This window comes from Thamnophis elegans, chromosome Z (assembly GCF_009769535.1).
Source record: "Thamnophis elegans isolate rThaEle1 chromosome Z, rThaEle1.pri, whole genome shotgun sequence".
NCBI classification, from domain to species: domain Eukaryota; kingdom Metazoa; phylum Chordata; class Lepidosauria; order Squamata; family Colubridae; genus Thamnophis; species Thamnophis elegans.
Genome location: NC_045558.1, coordinates 109809437 through 109830246, shown reverse-complemented (window position 1 = coordinate 109830246; position 20810 = coordinate 109809437). Strand labels below are relative to the sequence as shown.

Sequence of the window (20810 nt, the reverse complement as noted above, 5' to 3'; positions counted from 1 at the left end):
TCAAAGTAGAATCTGTGATTCAAAAGAGAAAAAAAGATATGAAACACCAGTTAAGATATGATCACTTATATTTTTTCAAATTTCTGAAATAGAATACAAAAAAGGTAAATGATAATTCTAGTTTACTCTTTTTATTTCAAAACATTTTAATATATTATTTAAAATCATTTTAATAATATAATTAATATGATAAAATGATAATAAATCATTTGAATAATGATTTAAAAATATAAAGGCATTGCAATAATAATGTGAGATAGATGATAGAAGGATGGATGGATGGATGGATACATGATAGATAGATAGATAGATAGATAGATAGATAGATAGATAGATAGATAGATAGATGATAGAAGCTAATTACCAATGCTGCCTTCTTAAACATACAGATTGACCTGCTACTTGACTATATATGATAGAGAGGCAGAAACAGAACTAGTTTCATTGGAATTATAATTTCATCCTAAAATACAAAATAAATCCAAATGCTCTAAATGATCTCCCAAATATACCTGATTGAGAGTGCAAAACATTTTTCACTTCATTGCAGCCTCCATGTAGCAAAAGAAGAGACTGGTCCCTTATGTTCATAATTCAGTTCTTTCAATTATGTCTTTAAAGAGCTGTAATATCAAAAGGAATTCTAATTCACATGAAAATACTCTCCTTCTTGTCTATGATGTCTTTGCATGCTCCACAATTCTTCTCCAGATATCGTTCCTAATTTCTATATTTTTGTCTGAACACAAGTACACAGTGAGTAGGAATGGTGCACACAACTTAGCTTCTGAGTTTCCAAGATCTCATTTGTGTGTGTCTGTGTCTGTGTATATATTTTATGAAAGTGAGCACCACTTACATTTGCTTCGGTATAATATACATGCTAGTATATATTAGATTTCCAGATCATGTCTACTACTATCCTTACATTTGAAAAGTAGAAGTAGACATCATACAGTAGTCCTTGACTTACAAATTTACAAATTTCTTTTAAGTGAGACATTTGTTAAGTGAGTTTTGCCACATTTTATGACTTTTATGGCACAGTTGTTAAGTGAATCACTGCATTTGATAAGTTAGTAACATGATTGTTAAATGAACCTAGCTTCTCCATTAACTTTTCTTCCCACAGTTTGCAAAAGGTGATCACATGACCTTGGGAATGTGATAAATCCAGTTAAAATTCCACTAGATGATCTCCTTCCTTCCATATAAGTCAGAATTAATGTAGAATTCTACTCATGCTTGAAGAATAGCAAATAAAACTTAATTTTCAATTTTCTGTCCCAGTTACTGATAGTTGAAAAATTAGAGGGAGGATTATGGAATGCTGACATTGATAATAATGTGTTCCTTATAGTTTTTGATGTATCTTTTATAGATGCTATGCCTGATTATTTATCTATGATCTATTGCCTGTCTGTCTGTGTCTGGTGTCTCTGTCTGTCTGTCTGTCTGTCTGTCTGTCTACCTACCTACCTATCTATCTAGTGTCTTCAGTATTAATTGATAAAGAGAAAATTCACAAATCAGACACTAAAGACAGAATGAGAAATACTTAATGTAGTGGTTATTTTGTAATTGATATAACTGTTTTTTTAAAAACAATTATTTATAAAAATAGAGAATAGAATATTATATTGCAGAAATAATTCTCATATTGTAGGTTTCTCATATTATTGGCTTTTAACTATATAATAGAAAAGGTATAAACAAACAATACTTTAAAAAATGACACAAATATACAAATATAATGCTATCTATCTATCTATCTATCTATCTATCTATCTATCTATCTATCTATCTATCTATCTATCCATCCATCCATCCATCCATCCATCCATCCATCCATCCATCCATCCATCCATCTATCTATCTATCTATCTATCTATCTATCTATCTATCTATAACAGATGCTAAATCTAATGTGGTGGGAGACAAAATTATTTGGCAGTTTTGAAGCCATGGGCTATATGTTTTTTTTCATAGTTCTAAAATGCAATATAAAAGAACATAGTAAACATTCCAGATTTATCTACAGAGATAAAAAGCAATCCCTATATTAGAAATCTAGCATGCACATATATTATTCCTTAGGTGAAAAACTTAGATTTTCTAGCACGTACACTATTTTAATCTCTATTTAAGTGTCTGAAATTTCATGTCCACCAATATATTAACTCTGACTATGAATGCTCCTATTATCCTGTCTTCCCATTCTACTGATAAATATTTTATTTATGGTTTACAACTCCCCCCCCCTTCCAAAGTCTGAAGACTTTTGGTATTATTCACTTCAGAAAAATAAGATTTTTACCTTAATATACTAGACATTCAGTTCAGCTTGTTTTGGCTCTTCTTATGGAGATGGCTGCTTCAATTGATATAAGATTGTCTATTTATTTTTTTCATCTCTGTACCTTGGGACTGAAGGACTATGTTTGAAGATGATTACCTTCCTCATAAGGATTGTAACTTCAGAAGGTAATTTAGATCATACACCTGATCAGAATATCTCTTCTTTACAATTCACAACTGAGCATAAAGTTCACAACCTTAAGATCTCTGGGAGAAAGGACAAATTAAAAATAGGCAATGGCAAACTTAGTTCTGAACAGAAATGAACAGTAAAAAGAAAAAAACAGATTTAAAAATATCATCATAGATATTGTACATTTTAATTTTCCACATTTCAAAGAAAATAAAATAAAGCAAATATCTCACTAATTTAAGATTTGTGAATTATGCTTAAACAGGACATTCTTGGAACCAGATTATTGTCAAACTGTTTCAAAATTTCTGTAGAAGAGAATATATGTAACTAAGAATCAAACTGTAGAGTTATTGGTCTCTTTGAACTTGACTATTTCCTTGCCAACATTTCATTACCCAATTAGATAGTATTATTAGTGTGAGTGAATGTGACTTTGCTGCCTTTTCATGTCTAGTAACTTGCTTGCTAGTTTTAGTGGGGGTATATTTTTATTCTTAGTGGTTCCTTGATTATATTATGTTTCTGCCTGATTGTTTTCCTGATGTTAGCACCTGCTTATTTCAATGTTGGCTGAAGATATGTCCTAATCTTGACGTTTCCTTTCTACATTTGTTTATTGTTTCTTTTGAATGGTATGTAAATATGTTTTAAACTCAATGTCTCCTGACAGAGACACTTAGTACTGTGACTGAAAATAAACTCTAAGGGAGAAGGAACTTCCTTAATTGTTGTCAAGCATGTTTATTTATAAGCTCTGATAGCTAAGAAGGCAGGGTTGCTTTTTTAAAAAAATTCAAAACATGTTCCATCATCAGAGTAATGGTCTTCTGTGTATGATGTTGTAAGGATATATTTGGGTAAATGCTAATTTAAGCTTACAGGGAAATTGCTTAGTCAAGCATTTAATGTAAATGAAAAGTGTTCCTTGCCAAACAAATTTTAAAACAGTTTATTCTCAAATTCATGATGCAAACTGTGTGTGACATACAGAGAGACAAATATATATGTTCTCAAAGCTTAAAGAAAATGAGCAGTTGACTGAATTATTCCAAACAAAAATAAGACAAATACCAGTAAAACAATATTATAGTTTGCCAAAATCCCTTTTATTAATTAAGTGTAAGTGAAATAGAAATGTGAGAATATGTCACTCAAATAGACTTTCAGGAAAAAAAACATGATGTCATAAAACATGTCCTAACTGTGACTATTGTCTTTTTTTAAATCTCCAAATTAATATTCTTAAAATCTACCTGAAATTCATTCTATCAACTATGCTATATAGCCGTGATGACGAACCTATGGCACATGTGCCACAGGTGGCACGTGGCACCATTTGTTCAGACACACGAGGTCTTGTCCTGTCAGCTGGCCAGCACACATGAGCGTGCTGGCCAGCTGACTTCAGCCTTCTTTTGAGGCCATTTTTCACCCTGAAGCTTGCCTGAAGCCTCCAGAGCACAAAAAACAGGCCCTGTGGACAAACTGGAAATTCAGGAATGTACTTCCAGTTTGCCCGTAGGGCCGTAGGGCTTCCCTGAAGGCTCCGGAGTCATTTTTTGCCAAGCTTCCGGAAGGCCCCTGAAGACTCTGGAGGATGAAAAATGGTCCTATGGAAATCACTTCCGGTTTGCTCATTTTTTGCCCTCCGGAGCCTTCAGGGAAGCCTACTCATGGCCCCTGAAGGCTCCCGAGGGCTAAAACCAGCCCTATGAACAAACCGGAAGTACATTCCCAAACTTCTGGCTTGCCCATAGGACTAGTTTTTTGTGCTCCAGAGGCTTCATGGAAACTTCTGAAGCCTCCAGAGAGCCTCCAGGGTGGACAGGGGAGGCTATTTTTGCCCTCCCCAGGCTCCTATAAAGCCTCTAAAACCTGGGGGGGGGACAAAAAAGGCACACCAAAAATGGGAGCGAGCACTGATCGTACGTGCATGCACACTGGGGTCATGCACATAGCATTATGGTTGTGGAACACCTGCGCACGAATCCCCTGTGCTCCCCCCACTTTTGGCACATGAGCCAAAAAAAGGTTCGCCATCACTGCTATTTAGTATACTACTGGCAGTGGTGGGATTCAACTGGTTTGTACCAGTTCAAATGAAGTGGTTGTTAAATTATCCACATACACCCCACTATCAAATTGGATCCTGGGCACTGTGCTATGCTGCAATGGAGAAATGGGCAATAGAGCGGCTGGCATGAGGGAAGGAGAAGGCCATTTTCCCTCCTCCTTCCCTTGTACTGGCTGTTCCATTGCCTGTTTTTCCATTTCAGTGCAGCACTCAGGATCCACTTTGATGGATAGGGGTGGGTGGGTGTAATTAACAATCAGTTTGCCCAGGGTTAGGATGGCTGTCATGGAAGGCTCATCCTGCATGTGAGCCAGAGCTGGAGGATGAGGATGGGCCAGGCCTCCCATGACAGCCAACCTGACCCTAGGCAAACTGGTTGTTAAATTATTTGAATCCCGTCACTGACTGCTGGTAATAATAGTAATAATAAGAGGAACATAAACAAGTACTAGTGAGTTAGTAGTGAAGTTGAGACATTGATTGAAAAATAATTTATTGAAAGATTCTAACATACATTATTAACAAGTTCACATTGTTAAAGTTTGTTTAAGATCATTTGGTATAGCATAAATGTAGTTTCAGTTCTATTCTATTCAGCATCCTAAGTAATGTAGAATGTTAGAAAAATCTAGAAAAAAACTAGAAATCCATTTTCTAGAAAAATGTTGCCTATCTTTCACTCAGAAGAGATGGACCAGTTAACTGTCATGAATCTTGAACTTACATTTCTGTATTGAATAAATATTTGGATTCAACAGCCTCATTGACCCATATCAATCTGCTGTGTCTCTGATTTTGATGACAATAATATGATCCATTTCTCAAAAATAGGGCAATTGCTTTTCATGTTTCTTTTCTCCTTTATTTTTGGATGCTGACATACCCAATAACCTCTGTGAAATAAACATAGTAGGTTTTTCTATTGCATCTTGACATGATGGTAAAGAGAATGATGATTATGAGGGCACAAAGCAACGGAAAAATTGAAAAAAGAAACCCTAGTTTAATTCTATTCTCAACCATAATTTAATGTTTTACATTGTCACATTATAAGTTTTTTAATGACAGAAACAGATCATATATTAGCCATTTTGTCTTAACAAGGAAGATATTACACTTTTAACAAAGTAAAAATGTGGGTTAATGGAAATAGAATTTTCAACTTATTTGAACCCTTGTCTATTAACAAGGAAGCTGTATTGCATCAGGAACACAGGAATGATTAGAAAATAATGTTAGTTATTTTTTATGGATTGTTTCACATGTGAGCAAAAACCTGAGAGATTTCCCTAAAGCAATTTGGACTTCCCTATTTCTCAAACTGTAAATAAGAGGGTTTACCAATGGAGACAGAACAGTATAGAATAGTGACAGATATTTATCTGTATCTAAAGAATGTCTTGACTTTGGTGTCACATAGACAATTATTCCAGAACCGTAGAACCCCAGAACTACCATGAGATGTGAGGAACAAGTTGAGAAGGCTTTATGCCTTCCTTCAACAGATGGTATCTTCAGAATAGTAATGGCAATACAAATATAAGACATTAAGATCATAGCAAAAGGTATCAATGCAAGCAAAATGACCTCTAACAGAGCAATCTGCTCATTTATAACTGTATTGCCACAGATCAGGCTAAGCAAAGCAGGAATGTCACAGAAGAAATGATTGATTTCATTTGAGTTACAGAAACAAGAGGTGAACACAAGGAAAGTCTGAGAAAGTTGTACTGGAATCCCAGCTAGCCAGGAAGCAGCCACTAGCCCAGAACAGACTCTGCTGTTCATAATGAGTGAATAATGCAAGGGTTGGCAAATGGCAACATAGCGGTCATAAGCCATAGCAGCCAGGAGGAAACATTCTGCTGCCCCTGTGATAAGAAAGAGACTCATTTGAAAAGCACAATTGATAAATGATATGGTTCTATCTTCAGAGACAATGTTTTCAAGCATCTTAGGTATAATGATTGAAGTGTAGCAAATTTCAAGAAAGGACAAATTTCTCAGGAAGAAATACATAGGACTATGGAGTGTCTGATTAGCTAGTGTTATAACAATTATGAATGCATTCCCAATCAGGATCAACAAATAGATGATAAAGAATGTGGTAAAGAATAAACCCTCCAGACCTGGAAAGCTGGAAAATCCCAACAATAGGAAGCTGTTTGTTGAATTCTTGTTTACTCTCACCTATTGAAAACAATTGGGGGAGGGAATGAGAAAGCATGTCAAAATATATTTACACAAGTTGGGATATGTCTAGCACTTTAAAGGAAAGACACTGTAATAAAAGAAAATCAATTCTATAAATCCACAGGAACAATTAATTTATCTAATTTAGCATAGTTGTTTTCTAAAGAAACCAAATCAAGAGAAAAGTAAGAATTCTGGGTAAGTTGCAATATATACTGCAAATGCTAATGAGTTGGATACTGATTGTGTTTAGTGATGTTTTAGGCAACATAAAAGTACACCATACACATAAAAGCCTGCTAAGAAAATACCACATAAGTGGTTGACACATTGTACAGAATTTTATTGATTTAGTTTTCATTTAATGTATTTTGTCATGTTATATGTGTTCTGTAGACCAGTCAAACATTGCGTCCACAATAAAGTATGGTTAATTAAAACAAATCATTAAACCTAATTCTAGACTTGCTTGCTTGAATATAAGTGCTACTAATATAAATTTATGCTTGAAATATAGCTCATAAAAGTAGATGAGCAAGAAAAATCAACAAATCTTAAATAGAAAATCTTTAAGAGAATCAGAATGAATCTATATTCCTTGTGACTTTTTTTGTAATCAAGAAAGCTTACCATTTTATGAAGTAAAGCAGCTGTACTTTAAAAAGTGTATGATTTCACAGACAAGACAAGACAAAGACATATTCTAGAAGACGGATGAATCTTCAGTTTCTGATGAGAATTTGAGGGAGGAGTCTCACACTTTTATTTTTCATACCATACATTCAAATAACAGTAAGAAAAATCTGTAAATAAACTGACGTAGAACTGAAAGAAAAGACATGTTGTTATCTGCCATCTTATGGAGAAGAATTGCTTACATATATTCCTTTTACTGTTTGCTTACTATTAAGCTTCTGTCTTTACTTTTCCAAATGCGGTTTCAGTAATTTCAGTAATATGAAAAATGCAAGATCTGTGCCACAAAATACCACTTACAATCCAACTATATTTCACTTCAAAATAATAATATTCAAAACTAGATGTATCTGTCACACGTTTCCATTGAGTTTTGTACTAAATTTCCCAAGTCACCATTGTGATTATGTAGATTGCAAATAATAGGGAAGTTTTTATACGATATTTGAGTATTGACTCCTCAATGAGAGGACAAACTCAAACAGTTTGTTTGGGGGGTGTGTGTTTTGTTTTGTCTAATTGGCTCCTGGGACTATTAAAAATAGTGATGTAACCAATTTCGTTGTATTTAATTACAATGACAATAAAGATTATACTTATGTAACAAGGAATTAAAAATCAATTTGCCTAATAGATGCATGTAATAATCTTTAGACATGAATTCCCCAGTTATTTGGTTCTAATTTGATTCATAATAGCCATAAAGCTCTATTGAGCTGGGAAAAATGTTTAATATTTTTTTAAAATTCTGTTCTTGAACAGAAATGAATAGAACTCTATTTTCACCATCTTCCATATTTTCCCATTCTATTCTACTTTTGCTTTTATTCATGTTTTATTTTTAAAAAGCACTCAGCCAAACTTTTTAGTAATATATAATAGGTTGCCTCAAAAAATGTTCAATAAATATCTGTTCTCAGTTACAATATAACTCCCAAATTGTAGAACACATTCCTTTGGACATTATACTAGTTGTGTTGGTCTACAAAAAAAAAGCAAATACCAAATTATTCTAGAAATCCTTTGGTGACTGGCTGATGTTGTTGTGTAATAAGATTGTTCCCAACAAATAATTATTTAACCTTGATCCAATGTGAGACATCTTGAAAAGTCCCCTCATCTTGTATTCAATGGCTTTACTAACAAGATGAAAAATAATAATAAAAAGTTTGACCACTTGATGCAAAACAAACAAATAAACAAATTGGATACTGAACACTGACTAGGTTGAAGGGTGTTATCGAAGTTCTTTTGACTATAATTGAACACACCACACAACTGGATGAAAGCTATGCACAAGACTTTATAGTACTTCACAGTATTTTTTTTTACATTTGCCCTATCTGCATATGGTTATTTCAGTTTCCCAATTATAATGGGCTGGTCTAGCCCTGAAACTATGTCCTTGGTCTTTGGCTTACTCAGTTTTTTTTCCTGCCTCTTTAAAATGTTACATATTAAAAAGACATTTTTCTTGCAGATTTTTTCTTTTCTGCAGAGTTTCTTGCCCAGAAATAGGGATATTGCACATCTTCAGCTTGATAATATTTTATGTTATATCAAGCTGCAGGCAGAACTGTTGCCAAGCTCAAGCCAAGCTACAAGCAGGTTTGCTCCTGAGCATCAAGCTGAGCTCCCAAGCCAAGCTTCAGGTAAGAATGAAGAAAAAACTGTGACAGGTTTTCATGACTGTTGTGTCCTGTCTTCCCTCTGGTCTGCTCCCATAGTGGAAGTTGAAGAAACAGAGATGAGTTGTGATTGGTTAGCCATCTTACAGCTCAGTTTAAAAGAGCTGTCAGATGGAATTCACTTTTAGCCGTTGTTGTTAGGTGAGCAGCCACCTTGTCAGCCACTGTTCTAATACGGAACAACTGGCAACGAAGATGGGATGCTAAAGCTGAGGCGATAGATGTGAACTAAGTCACGAAGAGCTGAGCTATCACTGAAAGAGAGCTGAAGCATTAACGATGAGAAATTGTGCTAAACACCAAAAATGCAGTTGTCTAGAGTGTCACGATCTGAGGAAAATGGCCACTATAAATTCCTTCACCGTTTTCAACCTGTTGTCTCAGTTATGGGACTCCTACATTGTGAGATTTGAATGCTTTTTAGAAGCATATGATCTGGAAAACATTTTGGGCAACTAGAAAAGGGCTTTGTTTTTGACTCACTATGGCCCCAAAATGTTCGCCACAGTGATGGCTCTATTAGCTCCACAGACAGTGCATGAGGTATCCTGGGAGATATTAATGAGTAAATTGAAGGGGCATTATGCACCATAGCCTTCCAGAATAGCACGCTGACATGCCTTCCATCATAGGAATCATGCCTTCCATCATAGGAACTATAAGCCCGTTCATGGCAGCGCTCAGATCAGCAGCTCTCTATTGTGACTTTAGAGATCTAGATGACACTTTGCTGGATAGATTAGTGTGTGGAGTTAAGGACCTCCGATTGCAATGCATCTTGCTGGCAAAAATGGAGATTACACTCTAGTCAGCATTAGATGAAGTGCATGCTTCAGAACTGTCAAACCTCTTCACAGCTGAAATTCAAAGAGCAAATAGTCTGGCCCTTAGTAAAAAAACAAGCACCATTCACCACGAAGATGTGGAACAGGAGAAAGAGACTGAGAAAGATGATGACATCCATCACCTCAAGACAACCAGTGATAGGTATGGAGCTAGTGATAGGGCAAAATCTTTGTGGATACAGGACCGTGCGGTTTTTGGCTTTTCCCACTCTCGGAGCTGAGCTACTGGAGATGTCAGTTTCTCCTTCTCCCTTACCTTTTGGTTAGTTTTTTTTCCTTTTCTATGATATGGTCATTTTTGGAGAGTGGCAATCTACCTTGGTTGGCTATAGGTGTCACCCTGGCCTTGAAAAAACAAGACAAAGCTATCCATCAACTAGCTAGCTGATAATTGTGGAATGGATGCAGATGAATTGGTTTTGCACCAGTAAATCTGCTTTTCTTAGTACACTAAGAGGATTGAGCAATGTTTCTGCTGAGTTTTGTAGCCAAGCAGGCAAAGTAATGAAACTGAACCCATTTTGTGGGGAAGGGGGGAAATGAAATAAGCTTAGCTAGTTTGGGAAATGGTGGCTATATTTGTCTTTCAGTAACCCTCCCACTCAAGCAATTTTGGGGCTGCCACTTTTTAGGTACAGAAGTGTGTTTTCATACATGCTTCTCTTTCTTCTCACAGGACGTACTTGAAGTGTCCAATGAACTATTGAAGTTAGTCTGCAATGAATTATATAGTCTGAATCAAAATGGTCAAGATAGCTCAGGATGATAAAACATGGAAAGAAAAAGTAAGTGGAGCAGAAAGCCATGCCAATGACCATTTTGACAATAAGAAATTTATAAAGGATAATATTGTCCAAAATGGGACATCCATTTTGGATGTCCAGTTGTAGATGCTTTCCTGTTCTATTAATGGGAACAATGCAGAAAGCCTGTAGTCCCATTCATCAATAATTATATGTTTATTTGTTTTACATGTCACTATTTACCTTTCAGAAATCAATCCATTCCCAAACAATTTGTAACAGGCACACATAGTAAAAACAATGTAAATAGTAAAAACAATGCCAAATCCTTAATATAAAATATTTTAACGTCCTATATGAGAATAATAATATGAAGAACGTCATTTCGCATCTATATGAAAGTGAATTTACTAGGATAAAACATACAATACCATTTGTTGTTGCAGGTTTGATATCCTACATCTGTCAGTTTCACAGATTCTGATCAGTTCCATATGCAGACTGGATCTGTCCATCTGGTGTAGAAATTCCTATGTTAGAGATTTAGATTTCAAATTTTGGTTCACTTTTAGATACAACATTACAGAAGGATGAGGAATATTATATAATGTTTCATTTAGTAAATCAGTACCCAGGAAGAAGAGTGAACTTGAAATTTTGGAAAGTTATGTTCAGTGAGTAAAATAAACATACACAATATGAATACTATTGTTACAGAGATAAATTTTAGCTGCATTTAATTATTGAAACTGTTTCTTCCCTCCCTTCCTCCCCCCTCCCTCCCTCTCTCCCCCCTCTCTCTCACACACACACAGAAAGGGAGGGAGGAAGGGAGGGAGGGAGGGAGGGAGATGATATGTAATTGTGTCTTTATTTTCCTTTACACATGAACTTGAAATTATATTAGACTGGATAGATAGAAAATTGTTTCCACAATAGTTACTAAGTATTTGAATACACCTCAAAAGAATGTTGAATTTATCACACAGTAAAGACTACATTTTGCATTGCAATTTGAAAAAAGAAACACTTCAATTCTCAAGATATTTTCAAGCTTACATTTAAATACATTTTACAAAAAACCTACGTAAACCTGTATCTGATTAAGTAAGGAAGCACTGAGGGATAAAGGCTCTGCTGAGACTTCAAAAAATATCTTTATAAATGTGTCATGTTGTGATGCTGAACCATATATACTATGGGACGATTGACATATTAACTAGGATGAATAAATCTAAATTAAGGATACTGTTGAGCAAAATAAATTTTGCGGAGCAAAAAAGTACTGGACTAAAAGCAACTTGCAAGTTATAATCTTGCAATTTCTTCATTTATGATAAACTGTATTTTATTTTCATGATAATTCTTTTTAAAATAAATTCTAGGGAAGTGAAATTCATTCATATATGTGTGTTGAATTCATCTCCTCTTCATATGGTTAATACATTTTTATTTCTTTAAGCCACATTGTAATATTCATGGGAATCCAAGAAATTATATTTTAGATATTGCATATTTACTTTGACTCCTGATTTATCTTTTGTTTACTTGATTGGGAACAAGATATGCCACCTGATTGCTTAATCTTAAATATGTCATGCAAATGAATGAAAAGAAGGTAAGTTTCATTTCAATGTTCTGTTATGTTGGACATAACATAACAGAATATAACAGAATATAATATATACATAATAGACCCTAATTTATTTTCATCCTTCTAATTATTTAAATTTAATATAAATCTTTGTATTTTTTCTTTCTTAATTATTTTTGTTTTTAAATAATTATTGCTACTTTTATTTTTATTTATATAGAAGATAACTTGGTTATTCAGAGATGATATAAATATATACAGATGAGAAAAAGACAGATATGTACTTACACCATCATTCATATTTTTTCTAAAGTTAATTAAGTGTTCAAATAAAAAAAATCAATTTTCTTCCTCCCTCCCTTTCTTTCTCTTTCCTTCCTTCCTAACTGTCTTATGTTTGTTCGGTGTTGTACAAAAAAGTACTCAATGCAGCCACAAAATAAGTAATATTTTCTATATTACTAATCCACAAAGTTCAGAATTGTAATGATAGAAGTAGGATAGAGTGAGGAAAAATGGCTGTTTAAAAACTGAATAAAAACGTAGATAATTTACCATAAGCTTTTCACAGAGAAGCCCAATTTATGTATATATAGGTGTATGTGCATATGCATGTTTTACTCTGGATTTTTCTTACTAAAAACTCAATGAATGACACCAATAAAAGGAAATTCTGTTTTTATTTTAAAATTAGCATGTTTTCAATCAAAAGATGAAAAAATATTAATAGATTTGACAGCTACAACTGAGCAACTGTTTGTTAGCAGAAAAACTATACCAGGTTGGGATGGTAATGTAGCATAATCTCACATTTAAAAGTGTAACTAATTCCCTCATTATAATTAGTATTTCTGATTATATAATTTATGTATTGATTATTATTTCATTGTGTATAATATTCAGTAATCCAGAAATATCATTATCCAAGTTTTGAATATTTAGCAAACTCTGAGATGAAGAACTGCAAGAAACTTTTGCTTCATTTATTAATATTCCCATGCATCCTTTCACATATCCTGAATTTCCCCAAAATTTAACAAAGTTCTCTTCCTGAATTTTTTCATTTGTCTTATAAATTTCTCATGTTTCTGTTTTCCTTTGATCCTGCAGATTGGTATTTGAGGCATGGAAGTGAACAACCAAACCAGGGTCCAGATGTTTGTCCTCCTTGGTTTTCCCACAGTTCTAGAGCTTCAGAAACTACTATTTGTAGTATTTCTTTGTATCTATATCCTCACTCTTGTGGAGAACATTATGATCATCATCCTCATCAGAGCAAGCACTCACCTCCAAAAACCCATGTATCTCTTCCTTAGCCACTTGTCTTTCCTTGAGACTTGGTATATTTCTGTGACTGTTCCAAAACTCCTGATTAACTTCTTAACAACAGACAAAACCATTTCCTATGCAGGCTGCATGGCTCAGCTGTATTTCTTCATATCCCTAGTCTGCACTGAATGTGTCCTGCTGGCTGTCATGGCTTATGATCGTTATGTTGCCATTTGCCACCCACTGCGCTATCCTACTATAATGACATCCCAACTTTGCTTGCAGCTAGCGGTGGGTTCCTGGCTCACTGGTTTCCTAATTTCTATGATCAAAGTTTTTTTCATTTCACAGTTAAGTTTCTGTGGGCCCAATGTCATCAACCACTTCTTCTGTGACATTTCCCCTTTGCTTAACCTGTCCTGCACTGATCACACTGTGGCTGAAATGGTTGACTTTGTATTTGCTCTTCTTATACTTTTAATTCCACTCTCTGTCACAATGGGTTCCTATGCATTTATCATAGGCACCATTTTACGTATCCCTACAAGCCAGGGAAAAAGAAAAGCTTTTTCTACTTGTTCCTCCCACCTCATAATGGTTATTATATTCTACTCAGCTACACTCTTCATGTATGCAAGACCAAGGAGAATCCATTCTTTTAACATGAATAAGTTGGTGTCAGTTGTGTACACTATTGTTACTCCCATGCTGAACCCATGGATTTATTGTTTAAGGAATCAGGATGTCAAGGAAGCACTGAAAAAAATAATTTGCTTAACTTAAGTTCTGAAAATATATTTAGTGATCATTAGACTGATGATGGAAAAATAATATTTTTATTATATTGCATATTTGTATTGTATTCCATAACATACAAAAGCTGTGGTGGTGCAGAGGTTAGAATGCAGTACTGCTGGCTGACAGAAGTTTGGCAGTTTTAGTCTTACCAGCTCAAGGTTTACTCAGCCTTCCTGAGGTCGGTAAAATGAAGACTCAGATTGGGGGCAATATGCTGACTCTGCAAACTGCTTAGGAAGGCTATAAAGCACTGTGAAGTGATATATAAGTCTAAATGATATTGCTACTCAGAAATTTGGAAATGCTGGGGACAAGCTGCCATAATTACAGCAATTGCATTTAAGTAAATATAACAGTGATATAAATCTAATAGGTATTTATACATAAAGTTTCCATTTTGCATTCTTTGACAAAGTTTACTTGGACTTAAGTAAGGCGTTTGATAAGGTAGACCATAACCTACTACTAGATAAAGTAGAAGAATATGAGTTAGACAGCATCACCACCGGATGGATTCATAACTGGCTGACCAACCACACTCAACATGTAGTCCTCAATAGAACTGCATCTACATGGAGGGAAATATGAAGTGGAGTACCCCAAGGCTCTGTTTTAGGCCTAGTACTCTTCAACATCTTCATCAATGATTTGGATGAGGGAATAAATGGGGAACTCATCAAATTTGCAGGTGACACCAAGCTGGGAGGACTTGCCAACACTCCAGAAAATAGGCTTAAGATGCAGAAGGATCTTGACAAACTTGAACATTGGGCACTATCTAATAAAAAGAAATTCAATGGTGAAAAGAGTAAGGTTGTACATTTAGGCAAGAAAAACAACATGCACAGGTGCAGTATAGGTTATAACTTGCTCAATAGCAGTAACTGTGAGAGGAATCTTGGAGTCCTAGTTGACAACCATTTAAATAGGAGCCAGTGGTGTGCAGCATCTGTCAAAAAAGCCAACATAGTTCTAGGCTACATAAACAGAGGGATAGAATCAAGATCACATGAAGCATTAATACTACTTTATAATGCTATGGTAAGGCCACACTTGGAATACTGCATTCAGTTTTGATTGCCACAATGTAGAAAAGATGTGGAGACTCTAGAAAGATTGCAGAGAAGAGCAACAAAGATGATTAGGGAACTGGAGACTAAAACATATGAAGAACAGTTGCAGGAACTGGGTATGTCCAATTTAATGAAAAGAAGGACTAGGGGCAGGGGTGGGTTCCTGCCAATTCTAACCTCTTCTATAGAAGAGGTTACACACATCTACAGTGCCATTTAGAACCGGTTCAGGTCTTTCCCCCCACCCATCCACACATCATCAAAATGAAGAGCGAGAAGAGAAATTCTGGGAGTTGAAGTCCACAGGTTTTAAAGCTGTCAAGTTTGAACACCCCTGGGGTTTTTTTCTCAAGGATTAGGGGTGCAAGTGTCTTGTAACTTGACAGCTGTAAGATTTGCAGGCTTCAAATGCCAGCGTTTCTGAGCCAACATTTTGGTTGCTAAGCAAGAGCATTGTTAAGTGAGTTTCACCACATTTTACAAGTTGGCCACACACACCCAGTTACATGGCTGGCAAGCCACTCCCACCTGATCACATGGCCAACAAGTCACTCCCACAAAGCAGGCCACACCTACAGAAGAGGTTCTGAAAAATTTGAACCCCACCACTGACAAGGGGAGACATGATAGCAGTGTACCAATATCTCAGGGGTTGCCCCAAAGAAGAGGGAGTCAAACTATTTTCCAAGGCACCTGAAGGCAAAACAAGAACCAATGGGTGGAAACTAATCAAGGAGATAAGCAACTTAGAACTGAGGAGAAATTTCCTGACAGTTAAAACAATTAATCAGTGGAACAGCTTGCCTCCAGAAGTTGTGAATGCCCCAACACTGGAAGTCTTTAAGAAGATGTTGGATAGCCATTTGTCTGAAATGGTATAGGGTTTCCTGCCTAGGCAGGGGGTTGGACTAGGAGACCTCCAAGGTTCCTTCCAACTTTGCTATTGTATTGTATTGTATTGTATTGTAAACAATAATTCCAATTTCAAAATTAAGGACAGGTATCAGATTATTTGATATTAAAAAATTCTACTTTTAGTAAGGTATTTCTATATATTTAGCTGAATATAGTTGGGAATAGGATGAAAAAAAAGGTGAGAAACTTTAGTTCTTTGTGCCTAAAGATCTTTCTCTTCCCGGGTAATGAATAAATGAAATAAAGAGAAGAGTTTTCACTACTGAATTATAGATACATTGCTGAGTATATACATGATTCTAAGAATCCATTCATACAGCTCTTTTGTTCATTTTGGTAATGGTCATATATTGCTTTGGTGTTACTTCCTCATGATCACTTTTCCATTATAATGCTTCTCAGATGACCTGATCTATATTTGGATATGTAAGACATTATTGTTCAAATCCTTTCTCCTTATTTCTATTTGGTCCTATCAATTATTAGTTCCTGTCTCATATCTACTGTGTAATTTCTACAATAGTAGAATAACAAAGTAGGCTATTACTTAAAAAAGATTTAAAGTTTGTGTGCCTCACTTTTTAATCAATTGAGAAGCTTTATTCCAAATGATATGTGTCCCTTTTATGGCTCTGACCTGTTGGCTCTCTCTAAAAGGCTCTTTCCCAGAGCCTTAGGATTAAGAAAACAGATTAACCTGTTTTCTAGGATTACCAGACTTCAATTTCAGGCTTCAAATTCTACTGAGAGATTAAGGAGGGTCAGAATAAATGCCTTAATCCTATCCCATATCCTTCAACAGATCATCAACCAGCATAATCAATGTCATCTTTGTATTATTTCTTAGTTAGAAACCCTGCTCAATATTCACAATAATTCTCATCTTTCAGAACCCATTGAAAATGAAGTTCAAATACTGTATTTTCTCAATAATGAGATAGGACAAAAATTGTCTACTACATTTTTCTTTGGAAAAGATGGAGTATTTCCTTGTCAAAGCCAATCTTGAACTAAATGCATATACTGGTAAGTGACTTTATAAAAGTCAAAATTGTATAATGCAATGCACATAAAAAAGGGGTGGAGATTTTTCATTACATGAACATGGCTATCATAAGATATTTTTTTTAATCACCATTTAAATTTATCCATGCAATGATAGGTAGGCAACACTGCTACAAATTATACATTGTGTCCATTAGTTTCATGAAACCTATTTTGGGTCATCACACTGTTAATCCAACTCAGCTCACAAGATTGTGAAGAATATTAAAGAACTATGTTGGAAATTTGCCACCTTAACAAACAAACAAACAAACAATAAAAAACAAACAAACAAGGGATTTATAGCACTTTCCTCCTCAGATAACTCAAAATTAATAGTTTCTCTTTAAAGATGAGGGGGAAATAGATTTTATTACATCTATGCTTTGAGTTCTACCTAATGTATCAGACCACCTTAGAGATTTTTAGAGGCTCAAACCATTTTATCTACTAATGATTAAAAATACAAGTTAAATGATAATAGATGTAGTTTAGTTGTAGTTTATTCAATTTGTATGCCGCCCTATTCCCAAGGGACTCAGGGCGGCTAACAACCAAGGTGGAAAGGGGATACAAATAGGACAAAAGACAGACAGATTAAAAAAACAACAACAGTCGCAACTTTTCAAGTGGGGCTGGAAATTCATCACCCCAGGCCTGCCGGAACAACCAGGTCTTAGTGGCTTTGCGGAAAGCCTGGAGGGTGGTGAGAGTCCGGATCTCCATGGGGAGATCGTTCCAGAGGGCCGGAGCAGTCACAGAGAAGGCCGTCCCCCAGGGATTTGCCAGTCAGATGGAATTCAGAGGAGGCCTAATCTGTGGGATCTGATCAGTCATAGGGAGGTAATTGGCAGGAGGCGGTCTCTAAAGTACCCAGAGTTAGGGTCCCATGTAGGACTTTAAAAGTAATGACTAGCACCTTGAAGTGTGTCCGGAGCCGAATAGGCAGCCAGTGCAGCTCACGGAGAATAGGTGCCACGTGGGTGTACCGAGGTGCACCCACAATCGCTTGCGCGGCTGCATTCTGGAGAAGCTGAAGTCTCCAAATACTCTTCAAGGGCAGCCCCATGTAGAGCGCGTTACAGTAGTCCAGTCTTGAGGTCACAAGGGTGTAAGTGACTATTCGAAGGGCCTCCCGATCCAGGTAGGGTCACAATTGGTGCACCAGGCGAACATGGGCAAATGCCCCCCTGGTCACAGCTGACAGATGATGTTCTAAAGTCAGCTGTGGGTCCAGGAGGACTCCCAAATTGTGAACCCTTTCTGAGGGGCGTATAATTTCACCCCCCATCCTGAGAGATGGAGTACATAGCCAATCTTTGGGAGGGAGCATCAATAGCCACTCAGTCTTGTTGGGATTGAGTGCAAGCTTGTTCATTCCCATCTAGACCCTGACAGCCTCCAAGCACTAACACATCACTTCAATTGCTTCACTGAGTTGGCACGGGGCAGACAGATACAGCTGTGTATCGTCTGCATATTGATGGTATTTTATCCTGTGCCAATGAATGATCTCACCCAGTGGCTTCATGTAGATGTTAAATAGGAGGGGGGACAGGACCAAACCCTGCAGTTGAGGGGCCTAGGAGTTGATCTCTGCCCTCTGACCAACACTGACTGCGACCTGTCCGAGAGGTAGGAGGAGAACCACTGAAGAACGGTGCCTCCCACTCCCACCTCCCACAACTGCCGCAGAAGGATACCATGGTTGATGGTATCGAAGGCCGCTGAGAGGTCAAGGAGCACTAGGATAAAGGCATGGCCCCTATCCCTGGCTCTCCAGAGATCATCAATCAGTGCGACCAAAGCAGTTTCTGTGCTGTAGCCAGGCCTGAATCCAGACTGAAAGGAATCCAGATAATCGGTTTCATCCAAGGACCACCGGAGTTGAAAGGCCACCACTTTCTCAACAACTTTCCATATGAAGGGGAGGTTGGAAAATGGACTGTAGTTACTCAAGATGGTTGGATCCAAAGACGGCTTCTTCAGGAGGGGTCTCATCACCGCAGCCTTTAGAAGGAGCGGGAAGGATCCCTCCCGGAGAGAGGTGTTAACTATCGTCTGGATCCAGCCGTGTGTCACCTCCCTGCTGTTCATTACCAGCCAGGAGGGGCACGGGTCCAGTATACAAGTGGAGGCACTCACCGCTCCCATGGCCTTGTCCACTTCCTCAGGCATGACAAGTTGCAACTCAATCCATAAATTCCGCTCAAGACCTTTCCCCAGTACCTCGGCTGGTACCGTGCAATTGGAATCCAGGTCTGTCCGAATCCAAGCGACTTTATCCATTAGAAACTGAACAAACTCCTCAGCTCTACCTTATAAAGGGTCATCCGCTTCCCTCCCTTTCAAGAGGGAGCAGGTTATTCTAAACAAAGCGGCTAGGCGCGATTCAATGGACGCAATAAGAGCGGCAAAATGCACACATTTCGCTGCCCATATTGCCACAAGATAGGCTCTCACATAGGCTCTCATCAGTGCTCGGTCTGACTCAGAGTTACTGGCCCTTCAGTGGCGCTCTAGACATCTCTTTTGGTGCTTCATCTACCGGAGTTCCTCGGTGAACCAAGGAGCCCTCCTGGATCCACTACCTCGGAGAGGCCATAAAAGCTCAATCCAGTTTAGAGCCCCTGCTGCCTCTGTAATCCAAGCAGCAACCAAGGTCTCCAATGGACTGTGGATGAGAGCATCAGGTATTACACCAAGCGCCGTCTGAAATCCCTAGGGTCCATCAGGCGCCTGGGGTGGAACCACCTAATTGGTTCCTCCTTCCTACAGTGGGGGATTGGTCTCCGAAAGTCAAGCCTCAGTAGGAAGTGATCAGACCATGACAAGGGCAAGACCTCAATACCCCTCACATCTAAATCACATCTCCACTGCTCCAAGAGGAATACGAGGACAAGTGTGTGACCCGCTGAGTGAGTCAGGCCCCAAATTACTTGGGTCAAGTCAGAGTGATCACCGAGCAAAGGCAAGTTGAAATCCCCCAGTATCATAAGCCTCGGGAACTCAACCACCAGCTCGGCTACGGACTCGAGGAGCGAAGGGAGGGCTTTTGGGAGGAAGGTACATTAGCAACAAGCCCACTTGACCCCCAAGGTCCAACTTCACCAGCAAGGACTCACACCCGACAAGCTCCGGAGCAGGGATCCTACGAGGAACTAAAGACCCTCGGATGATGACAGCCATTCCCCCACCCCTTTTCCTGGGGTCGCGGCTGATGAAGCACCTGAAAACCCTCTGGGCACATTTCAGTGAGGGGGACTCCTCCTTCCGGGCCCAGAGGTGGCGCAGTGGTTAAATGCAGCACTGCAGGCTACTGCTAGATCAGCAGTTCAGCGGTTCAAATCTCACCGGCTCAGGGTTGACTCAGCCTTCCATCCT

The 20810-nt window shown here is 37.4% G+C and overlaps 2 protein-coding genes across 2 annotated transcripts; one reads left to right on the top strand and one right to left on the bottom strand.

Annotated features, from left to right (window-relative positions):
• Window positions 1–5807: 5807 nt before the first annotated feature.
• LOC116521338 (olfactory receptor 10A2-like) lies at window positions 5808–7617 on the bottom strand. Its single transcript, XM_032236022.1, has 2 exons — window positions 7537–7617; window positions 5808–6758 (listed from the first exon to the last, which is right to left on the bottom strand). Exons 1-2 carry the CDS (start codon window positions 7615–7617, stop codon window positions 5808–5810), a joined length of 1032 nt encoding a protein of 343 aa, XP_032091913.1.
• A 5814-nt stretch (window positions 7618–13431) lies between these two features.
• On the top strand, window positions 13432–17201 carry LOC116521337 (olfactory receptor 6B1-like). The gene is made up of 2 exons (XM_032236021.1): window positions 13432–14368; window positions 17185–17201. The coding sequence occupies exons 1-2, from the start codon at window positions 13453–13455 to the stop codon at window positions 17199–17201; spliced, it is 933 nt and encodes a 310-aa protein (XP_032091912.1). The 5' UTR covers window positions 13432–13452.
• The last annotated feature ends 3609 nt before the right edge of the window (window positions 17202–20810 follow it).

Coding starts and splice junctions, on each gene's coding strand:
- LOC116521337 (XM_032236021.1), top strand. CDS start 13,453: ATGGAAGTGAACAACCAAACCAGGGTCCAGATGTTTGTCCTCCTTGGT.
- LOC116521338 (XM_032236022.1), bottom strand. CDS start 7,617: ATGGCAGATAACAACATGTCTTTTCTTTCAGTTCTACGTCAGTTTATT. Junction 6,759..7,536: donor TACTGTTATTTGAATGTATG/GTATGAAAAATA, acceptor TGTTTTCAATAG/GTGAGAGTAAACAAGAATTC.